The following is a 10451-nucleotide window of genomic DNA, read 5'->3' as shown; positions in this document are numbered from 1 at the left end:
GGCTGTGAAGGCATCTGAAGCAGGCACTGTGGAGCACTTAGAGTTTGGTCAGACATCAAAGATACCAAGGTCATCCACTGTATCCCAGGCCATAGACAGTCATCTTGACTTTAGTCCTGCTACTGGACTTCATCGACTCTAGAAGAGAGAGTGAGGCTGACAACTCGGAGCACCTCTGCCTCACTTAAATCCAATTCATGTGCAAGTTAAGACATCAACCATGATGTCATTGGTCCTCTCTGAAAATTAAAGACAAACAACAACAAAAAAAAACCAACAACCGCATTAGTGTGCTTGGTATGCTAGATCATGGAGGAAGCTGTAATTGATTTATCTTTGCTCCATAATTATTGTTTTGGAGAGTTTGAGAGGTTGTGATATTTGGGGAAAATGTTTAATCCTCCTTCTTATTGATCATGTGATCCAAAAGTCTCTAAATGTGGATTCTTAAAGAATTTGATGGAATTATATGCTCCAATAGTTGAAAATAGATTTGCCAAGCTGTACAGGTCCCAAATATAGTCTTAGAAACAAGTTGTGCCTATTGTGCAAGATCAGCATTATGGAAGATTTTAAATATTGAGCTGAATAGTTTGTATTATATTTTGGAAGTGATATGGAGATACTGAATTCTTTTGTAAGGGAATGAAATGGTCAGACCTGTGAATCAGGAAGATTTTTGAGGCAAGTATGTGTATGATTGGCAGTATGGAGAAATGCAGAGGCTATGTGGTGTATTTGGATAGTTAGCCTTGAAGCCAAGAAAACCTGGGTTTAAGTACTATGTCATACTCATTGGGAGACTCTTGGCAAGTTATTAACTTCTCAGTACCCTAGGCAACACTATAAGACTGTAACTTGTAATGAGGTTGCTGACATGCATTGATAGAGGAAATTGACTCATTTGGGAGTTCCTTATACCAATGCTATCACAGGTTTGTCCTTTATCTCACCTGGATAGGATATAATGGAGATGTGAGATGCTGGTGGCAGGAAAACCAAAAAGGGAATCCTAAAAAGAATCCAGCTGAGGGGGCGGAGCGAAGATGGTGCTATGAAAGGAAGGAACTACTAGAGCTCTCTCACAAATTCTTTCAGATATGTCTAAAAAAGTGAATCTGAGCAGATTTGAGAGTTAGAAGCCAGTAGTAGATTGAGAGGGGTAGGAGCGCTGCGCACAAAGAACAGCACCAAACCAAACCAACTGGGAACAGCAGAGAAAACCAACCAGGAACAGCAGAGAAATCCAGCCAGAGCATGGGTCTGGGAGAGTGCTGGGTGAGTGAAATACTGGAGCAGGAACAGGCCTAGGGCAAAAGTACTGGCTACGGCTGTGATCAAGCCCCATGACTCTCAGCCCAGGACCGGAGTCTGTTGGAGGACAGAGCCTGCTGCTGTGGGAGCAACTACCCCAAAGGCCTCCAACCCAAAGTCTAAAGGTTTGAAAATCACCTTCTTGAACATCTGAGAGCCAGGATGATCAGGTAAAACAGCTCATATCCCTCCCTTGAATAAACCCAGAAAATAACACCTCAGGAGAAATGGAGGAGCCAGAAGGAGGGCTTTGGTAGCGAGGGAAGTGGGGGAGAGGGCCCTTCCTGTGATGGTGGAAGCAGACCAGTGCAGGAAGAGAGGTTTCCCAGCAGCCCTCACCACAGCAGAACAACGAGAGTAACTGAGCCCCAGGGTATGGAGCTAATTAATATCCGTGCCAGGACCCCAGACTTGGCTTTGCACAGCCAGGGGAAGAGGCAGATACCAGCACAGACAAGAGCTGAGACCACCCATTCTGTAGAACAGTCCTGGGGAAAAGGAGACCCCCAGCAGCCAGACCACCCATCTCCCACACCTCAGGAAACCAGAGGCTATAGAAAATAAAGCCAGTGAGCAGACCCACAGATTCCAACACAACAAACTTGGGACAGAGCCCCCAGAGCCTCAGAAACAGAGATCCACTTTAGAAGCCAGAAGGAAAAAAAACATCATGAAAAAACACTCTAAGAAGCCAAAGATGATTGATTGATACTGTAGAGACAGGGAAGGTCAAAAGAGCAATTCAGAAGGGGACAGCATGGGCACTACACCCACATCTGAAACCTCAAAAGGGAAAATGAACTGGTCCTCAGATGAAAAAAGGTTCCTAGAAGAACTCAAGGAGGACTACAAAAGCCAAATTAGGGAGGTAAAAGAAAAAATGGAAAAAATGAAAAAAAATTCGGTGAGGAAAACAAATCTTTAAAAGGTAAAATCAGGGAATTGGTTAAGGAGAATCAGAATATAAATGGAGAAAATGTTTCATTGAAAAGTAAAATCAACCAAATGTAAGAGGAGATAGAGAATATAAAGGAAGGAAACAAAACACTAAAAATTAGAATTAGGCAAGTAGAAGCTAATGACTATATGAGACATCAAGAATCAGTCAAAAAAAATCTAAAGAATGAAAAAATAGAAGAAAACATGAAATATCTGATTGGAAAAACAACTGACCTGGAAAATAGATCCAGGAAACACAATCTAAAAATTATTGGTCTACCTGAAAGCTATGATGAAGAAAAGAGCTTGGACAGTATCTTCCATGAAATCCTTAAGGAAAATTTCCCAGAGGTCCTAGAACCAGAGGGCAAAATTGTCATCGAGAGAATCCATTGATCACCCCCTGAAAAAAATACCAAATTGAATACTCCAAGAAATATTATAGCCAAATTCCAAAACTACCAGGTGAAGGAAAAAATACTGCAAGCAGCTAGAAAGAAACAATTCAAATATCATGGACCTACAGTCAGGATCATGCAGGATCTTTCAGCTTCTATATTAAATGACAGGATAAATTGGAATATGATATTCCAAAAGGCAAAGGAGCTTGGACTACCACCTAGGATCAACAACCCATCAAAATTGAGCATAATTTTCCAGGCAAGGAGATGGACATTCAATGAAATAAGGGAATTCCAGACCTTCCTGATGAAAAGGCCAGAGCTAAATGGAAAATTTGATCTCCAAACACAAAACTCAAGGGAGACGAAAGGAAAATGGGGGGGGGGCGGGGCAACACAGTTAATCAATAAGGCTAATTTGTTACATCCTTATATAGGATTATTTTGTTTGATGTATGTTTATATATGTGTATATATATATATATATATATATATATATATATAATTTCAATTTTAAGAATAGTATACTTATTATGACAATTGAAAGGGATATTCATAGATTGTAGATATCAGTATAAAATAACCGATATAATGATAAGAAATATAATTAAGAGACATAAGGGGATGGTTCTAGGAGAAGAGGTAAGGAGGTAGTAGAAAAAGGTAAATGATATCACATGAAGAGGCACAAAAACATATTGTAGTAAAGGGAAAGAAGGGAGGGAGAAGAGCAGTATTTGAGCTTTACTGTCATTGGATTTGGTTCAAAAAGGGAGTAACACACCATGGTAAGTATAGAAATCTAACTTGTCCTACAGGCAGTAGGAGGCAAAAGGGGTAAAAAAGGAGAGGTGGGTGGTCAGAAGGAAGGGAAGAAGTAGCAAGGGGAAAATGGTAAGATAAGGGAGAGGAATCAAGAAGGAGGGTAAAGTGAGGAAGGCAGTGGTCAAAAGCAAAACTCTGTTGAGGAGTGGAGGGGAAAAGGAGAAATAAAAGCATAAAAGGGGGTGGGGGAAATAGAATGAAGAAAAAGACACAGATAGTAATCATAACTGTGAATGTGAATGCGATGAACTCTCCCATAAAACGGAAACAGATAGCAGAATGGATTAAAAACCATAATCCTACAATATGCTATTTACAAGAAACACATTTGAAACAGGGGCATACATAAAGGGTGAAGGTAAAAGGCTAGAGTAGAATACATTATGCTTCATCCAAAGTATAAAAAGCAGGGGTAGCAATCCAAATCTCAGACAAAGCAAAAACAAAGATAGATCTAATTAAAAGAGATAAGGAAGGACACTACATCCTGCTAAAAGTCACCATAAACAATGAAGCAATATCGTTATTTAACATATATGCACCTTGTGGTATAGCATGCAAATTCTTGGAGGAGAGATTAAGGGAGTTACAGGAAGGAACAGACAGCAAAACTATAAGAAAGAAGGACCTCAAACTCCCCCTCTCAGAACTTGATAAATCTAACCTCAAAATAAATAAGAAAGAAGTTAAGGAGGTGAACAGAATTTTAGAAAAGGCAGAGATGATAGACCTCTGGAGAAAACTGAATGGGGATAAAAAGGAATATACTTTTTTTTCTCAGTGGTACATACTCAAAAACTGACCATGTGCTAGGGCATAAGAACCTCACAATCCAGTGTAGAAAATCAGAAGTAGTCAAAGCATCCTTTTTCAGATCACGATGCAATAAAAATTATTTTAATAAGGAACCATCAAAAACTAAGTTTAAAATTAATTGGAAAGTAAATAATCTAATCCTAAAGAACGAGTGGGACAAAGAATAAATCATAAAAACAATTAAAAAACTTCATTCAAGAGGATGACAACAATGAGACAATATACGAAAACTTATGGGATGCAGCAAAAGCAGTTCTTGGGGAAGATTTATATTTCTAAATGCTTACATGAATAAAATAGAGGAAAAGGAGATCAATGAATTGGGCATGCATCTGAAAAAGCTAGAAAAAGAGCAAATTAAAAATCCCCAATTAAATACCAAATTAGAAATACTGAAAATCAAAAGAGAGATTAATAAAATTGAAATCAAGAAAACTATTAAATTAACAAATAAAACTAAGAGCTAGTTTTATGAAAAAAAAGCAATAAAATTGATAAACCTTTGGACAATTTGATTTAAAAAAAGAAGGAAGAAAATCAAATTACAAGTATCAAAAATGAAAAGGGTGAATTCACCTCCAATGAAGAGGACATTAAAACAATAATTAGGAATTATTTTGCCCAATTGTATGCCCATAAATTTGACAACCTTAGGGATATGGATGAGTATATACAAAAATACAAATTTCCCAGGTTAACAGAAGAGGAAGTAAAATTCCTAAATAACCTGATCTAAGAAAAAGAAATTGAGCAAGCCATCAATGAACTCCCTAGGAAAAAAATCTCCAGGGCCAGATAGTACTACATGTGAATTTTATCAAACATTTAAAGAACAAATAATTCCTATACTTTATAGACTATTTGGGAAAACAGGTGAGGAAGGAGTGCTACAAAATTATTTTTATGACACAAATATGGTACTAATACCCAAACCAGGAAGAGTCAAAACAGAGGAAGAAAATTATAGACCAATTTCTCTAATGAATATTGATGCAAAAATTTTAAATAAAATATTAGCAAAAAGATTGCAGCAACTTATCACGAGAATAATACACTACAGCCACATAGGATTTATTCCAGGAATGCAAAGCTGGTTCAATATTAGGAAAACTATCAGCGTAATTGATCATATCAACAACAAAAGTAGCAGAAACCATATGATCATCTCAATAGATGCAGAAAAAACCTTTGACAAAATACAACACCGATTCCTATTAAAAACACTAGAAAGCATAGGAATTAATTCAGCCTTCCTTAAAATTATAAATAGCATCTACCTAAAACCATCAACAAGTATTATTTGTAATGGGGATAAGCTAGATGTATTCCCAACACGATCAGGGGTGAAACAAGGATGTCGATTATCACCCCTATTATTGAATTTGGTACTAGAAATATTAGCTGTAGCAATAAGAGAAGAAAAAAAAACTGAAGGAATTAGAATAGGCAAAGAAGAAGCTAAATTATCACTTTTTGCACATGATATGATGATTTACTTAGAGAATCCTGGAGAATTAAGTAAAAAAACTATTTGAAACAATATACAACTTTAGCAAAGTTGCAGGATATAAAAGAAACCCACATAAGTCCTGGGCATTCCTATACATTACTAACAAAGCCCAACAGCAAGAGATAGAAAGAGAAATTCCATTTAAAGTTACTGTAGACACTATAAAACATTTGGGAGTCTGCCTGCCAAGACAAACCCAGGGCCTATATGAACATAATTATGAAACACTTTTCATGCAAATAAAGTCAGATCTAAATAAATGGAAAAATATCAATTGCTCATGATTAAGCTTAGGTAATATAATAAAAATGACAATTTTACCTAAATTAATTTATTTAGTCAGCACCATACCCACCAAACTACCAAAAAATTATTTTACAAAGCTGGATAAAATACTAACAAAATTCATCTGGATGAACAAGAGGTCTAGAATATCTAGGGAATTAATGAAAGGAATGTGGCCTAGCCACACTAGATATTAAATGGTACTATAAAGCAGCAGTCCTCAAAACTACCTGGTACTGGCTAAGAAACAGAGTCATTGATCAGTGGAATAGGATAGGTACACAAGACACACTAGCCAATGACTATAACAATCTACTCTTTGATAAACCCAAAGAAGCCAGCTTCTGGGCTAAGAATTCACTATTTCACAAAAACTGCTGGAAAATGGTAGGGCAGAAACTGGGAATAGACCAATGTCTTACACCATGTACCAAGATAAAGTCAAAATGGGTTCATGATTTACGAATAAAGGCTGATACTATAAGCAATTTTGGAGAGCAAGGAATAGTTTACCTGTCAGATTTATGGTAAAACAAAGAATTCGTGACACAACAAGAGATAGAGAGCATTATAAAGAGCAGAATGAATAATTTTGATTATGTTAAATTGAAATGCTTTTGTATAAGAAAAGCCAATGCAACAAAGATTAGAAGGGAAGCAGAAAATTGGGAGAAAAATCTTTACAAATAGTGTTTCTGATAAATGCCTTATCTCTAAAATAGACAGGGAACTGAGTCAAATTTATAGGAATACAAGTCATTCCCCAATTGAGAAATGGTCAAAGGTTATGAACAGGCAGTTTTTAGAGGAAGAAATTAAAGATATCTATAGGCATATGAAAAAATGCTCTAAATCACTAGTGATTAGAGAAATGCAAATCAAAACAACTCTTAGGTACCACATCTCTCCTGTCAGATTGGCTAAAATGACAAAACAGGAAAACAATAAATGCTATAGAGGATGTGGAAAAATTGGAACATTGTTACATTGCTGGTGGAGTTGTGAACTGATCCAGCCATTCTGGAGAGCAATTTGGAACTATGCCCAAAGGGCTATAAAAATGTTCATACCCTTTGACCCAACAATACCACTTCTAGTGTTGTATCCCAAAGAGATCACACAAGTGGAAAAAGGACGCATATGTACAAAAACATTTATAGCGGCTCTTTTTGTAGTAGCAAAGAATTGGAAATCAAGGGGATGCCCATCAATTGGGGAATGGCTGAACAAGTTGTGGTGTGTGAATGTAATGGAATACTATTGTGTTATAAGAAATGGGGAGGATACGGCCTTCATAATAACATGGCAAAACCTACACTATATAATGCTGAGTGAGTGGAGCAGAACCAGGACAACATTATGTACAACCACAGATATATGGATTCTGTGATGACTAACCCTGATAGACTTCACTCTTCTCAGCAATGCAAGACACCAAAGGATTCATGATAGTGAGAGCTATCAAGGTCCAGAGAAAGAACTATGCAGATTGAGGCACACTGTTTGCTCTCCTATTTTTTTCTTTCATTTTTTTTTCTCTTTTGTTTTTGCTTTTGTTTTATTTTTTGGTTTTGTTTCTTCTTTCTCATGATTCATTCCATTGGTAATAATTCTTCTTTACAACTTCACTATTGTGTAAATAAGTTCAATGTGAAGTTATACGTAGAAGATATCAGATTCCATGCTGTCTTAGGGAGGGAGGGAGGGAGTGGGGCAAGAAAATCTGAAACTCAAAATCATGTGGAACTGAGTGTTGCAAACTAAAAATAAAAAATATTAATTAAAAAAAAAGAATCCAGCTGAGAGATTGTGAGGGCATAAACCAAGATGGTCATTGTAAAAGAAGGTGACAGATATAAAAGTTATTGTGTAGCTATAATTTACTGACCATAAAAATTGATTCACTATAGGGGAACAGAGAGAGGTAGAATATGTGATTTTGAGATTGATTCTAAACTCAGGGTATTCAGAAAATGATGGTACCCAAAAGAAATATAGGAAAGTTTGGAGGAATGATGGGCATATGGGAAATAATTATAACTTCAATTTTAGATATATTAAGTTTGAGATGTTAATAGTCTACATAGGAAGAAATGTCTAGTAGGCATTTGGAGACGCATTACCAGAGTTCGGGATATAGGTTTGGGCAGGATACTTAGATATGTTCATCATTTGTATGAAATTGATAATTGAACACACAGGAGAAAGTATAGCATGAAAAGAAATGAGGTCCTGAGGCAAAGCCTTAGAGGAGACTCATTCTAAGGGGTTGGACAATATATGAGGACTAACAAAGGAGAAGTAGAAAATTAGGAGAGAGCAATTTCATGGAAACCAAGGGAGGAGAGAGTTTCTGGGCAGAGGTATAATTGAAACTACCAAAAGCTGCTGACAGTCAGGATAAGAACTACAATTCTATTATCTCAATGAAGTGTTCAGCATCTTTTAAAGAAATATTGGTTTAATAAACCAAAAGAAAAATCAAAGGATAAGATTGCATCTAATTTATGAGATTATATGGGATAAGCAGCCTATGGAGTTGATCCATCTAGTAAATGGAGAGCAAACTTTAAATGAAGGAAGAGCATGAACTGGAGAACATTTGGGGAATTATGCAGTGCTATTAATGTTTCTATCTTGATTAATGGCTTTAAATACCGGTATTTTTCTTTTTTTTTTTTTTAATAGTTGACTTTTTTTATTAACACATATACATTTACTTGTCTTCTGGCTTGTTGAAGCAGTAGGTTAGACAGCACTTGCCACAATAATGTCTGTCAAAATGGCTAGCCATAAAGACTCCAGCACCCCATTCATCAGAAGGGCACTCCCGTCGAAGGTGGCTAATCTTGCCATTCTCATCAACCTTATAGTACTTCAGAACAGCAAGCTTAACCTTCTTTCTCTTGTGCTTGTTCTTTTTGGGAGTGGTGTAAGACTTCTTCTTTCTCTTCTTGGCACCACCACGAAGTCTCAGAACAAGATGAAGGGTAGACTCCTTCTGAATGTTATAGTCAGACAAAGTACGCCCATCTTCCAGTTGCTTGCCCGCAAAAATCAATCTTTGTTGATCAGGGGGAATACCTTCCTTATCTTGTATCTTGGCCTTGACATTTTCAATAGTATCGGACGGCTCGACCTCAAGGGTGATGGTCTTCCCCGTCAAAGTCTTCACGAAGATCTGCATCGTGGCACTAGGTCCACCCGCTGATGGCGGATCCGAAAGAGAGCTACCGGTATTTTTCTAATGGTATGATAAGACTACATATACAACTTGTGGAATACCATAAACACAAATGAATCAGTTGTAGTTGACTCAAAGGATAGTGGACAAATATATATTGTCATTGTATACAAGAAGAAAAGTTTAGAGAATCAATCAAGGAAGAATATATTATCATACATAGTTTCTTAATAGATGTGACCATGCATGTATTGCTATACAATGATCCTCCAATTATCATTACTAAGAAAGGTGTGAAACAAGAAATTACATACAGCAAAAGGTATTTTCTACAGAATCTTTTAAATGATGATTTGCAATCAAGAAGTGGTATAAACCAGAGGTGTCAAACATGCAGCTTCCAGGCTAGGCATCAGGTGGTAACCATAGCTTTTCCTCTGCTTTAGCTGTAGCAACTCTTTATTGAGGTGTAGAAAGGTTGTGGTCTATAGCGACAAAGGGAGTGTGCCCTCAGATAAAATTATGAAGCTTCATAGTTCAAAAATGTGTGTGTATACATATACATACAAATTATGTTTATGCAATGCTCTCCAACAATATACTTAATGAATAAAGCAAGGCTAATCTATATTGTCTTTTTTTTTGGGGGGGGGGGGGGGAAGTTGTCCATAAACTCCATATTGCCAAGGCCCATTAAAGTGCCATGGGTTATATGGCATAGTTGAAAGGGTATTTTAAGTCATCTGGTTGTTTCAACAACCTGGCTAGCAGCTTCTGTGGGGGTATAAGATTCACCCACAGCCAGCACCCAGAAAGCTGCCAACAGCACAGGTTCTTTCAATCTGCTTAATTAAGGAAAGCAAGGTGAAGGGGTTGACAAGCTTACTTTTAATTCAAATATCATTCAGTTAGTTCAGGGGAAAAAACCAGCACCCTGAACTTCAAAACAAAATGCAAACAAATTACAGACATCAACAGACTTTGTCTGATTCAATCCCAACAGATAGTTACCAGAGTTCAACAAAGTTTCAACATCCGGGTTTACAAGCTGGAGGGCTCCTTAACTACAGCTGCCGGAGTCTCCTCATCAACACCATCTCCAGAGCCCCGCACCAATAGCTCTGTCCTCCCTTCTTATAGGGCTTTAGACATCATCAGACATCATCTGAATCACCAG

At 37.1% G+C, this 10451-nt stretch overlaps 1 protein-coding gene across 1 annotated transcript; it reads right to left on the bottom strand.

Annotated features, from left to right (window-relative positions):
- Nucleotides 1-8765: 8765 nt before the first annotated feature.
- On the bottom strand, nt 8766-9313 carry LOC118845046 (ubiquitin-40S ribosomal protein S27a-like). The gene has a single exon (XM_036753073.1). The coding sequence runs from the start codon at nt 9275-9277 to the stop codon at nt 8807-8809; it is 471 nt and encodes a 156-aa protein (XP_036608968.1). The 5' UTR covers nt 9278-9313; the 3' UTR covers nt 8766-8806.
- Nucleotides 9314-10451: the final 1138 nt, after the last annotated feature.

Source organism: Trichosurus vulpecula, chromosome 3 (assembly GCF_011100635.1).
Source record: "Trichosurus vulpecula isolate mTriVul1 chromosome 3, mTriVul1.pri, whole genome shotgun sequence".
NCBI classification, from domain to species: Eukaryota; Metazoa; Chordata; class Mammalia; order Diprotodontia; family Phalangeridae; genus Trichosurus; species Trichosurus vulpecula.
The sequence above is the reverse complement of the archived record's forward strand: the minus strand, read 5'-3'. Positions and strand labels throughout refer to the sequence as shown.

Excerpts from the sequence above, each read along its gene's own strand:
- LOC118845046 (XM_036753073.1), bottom strand. The coding sequence starts at position 9,277 with ATGCAGATCTTCGTGAAGACTTTGACGGGGAAGACCATCACCCTTGAG.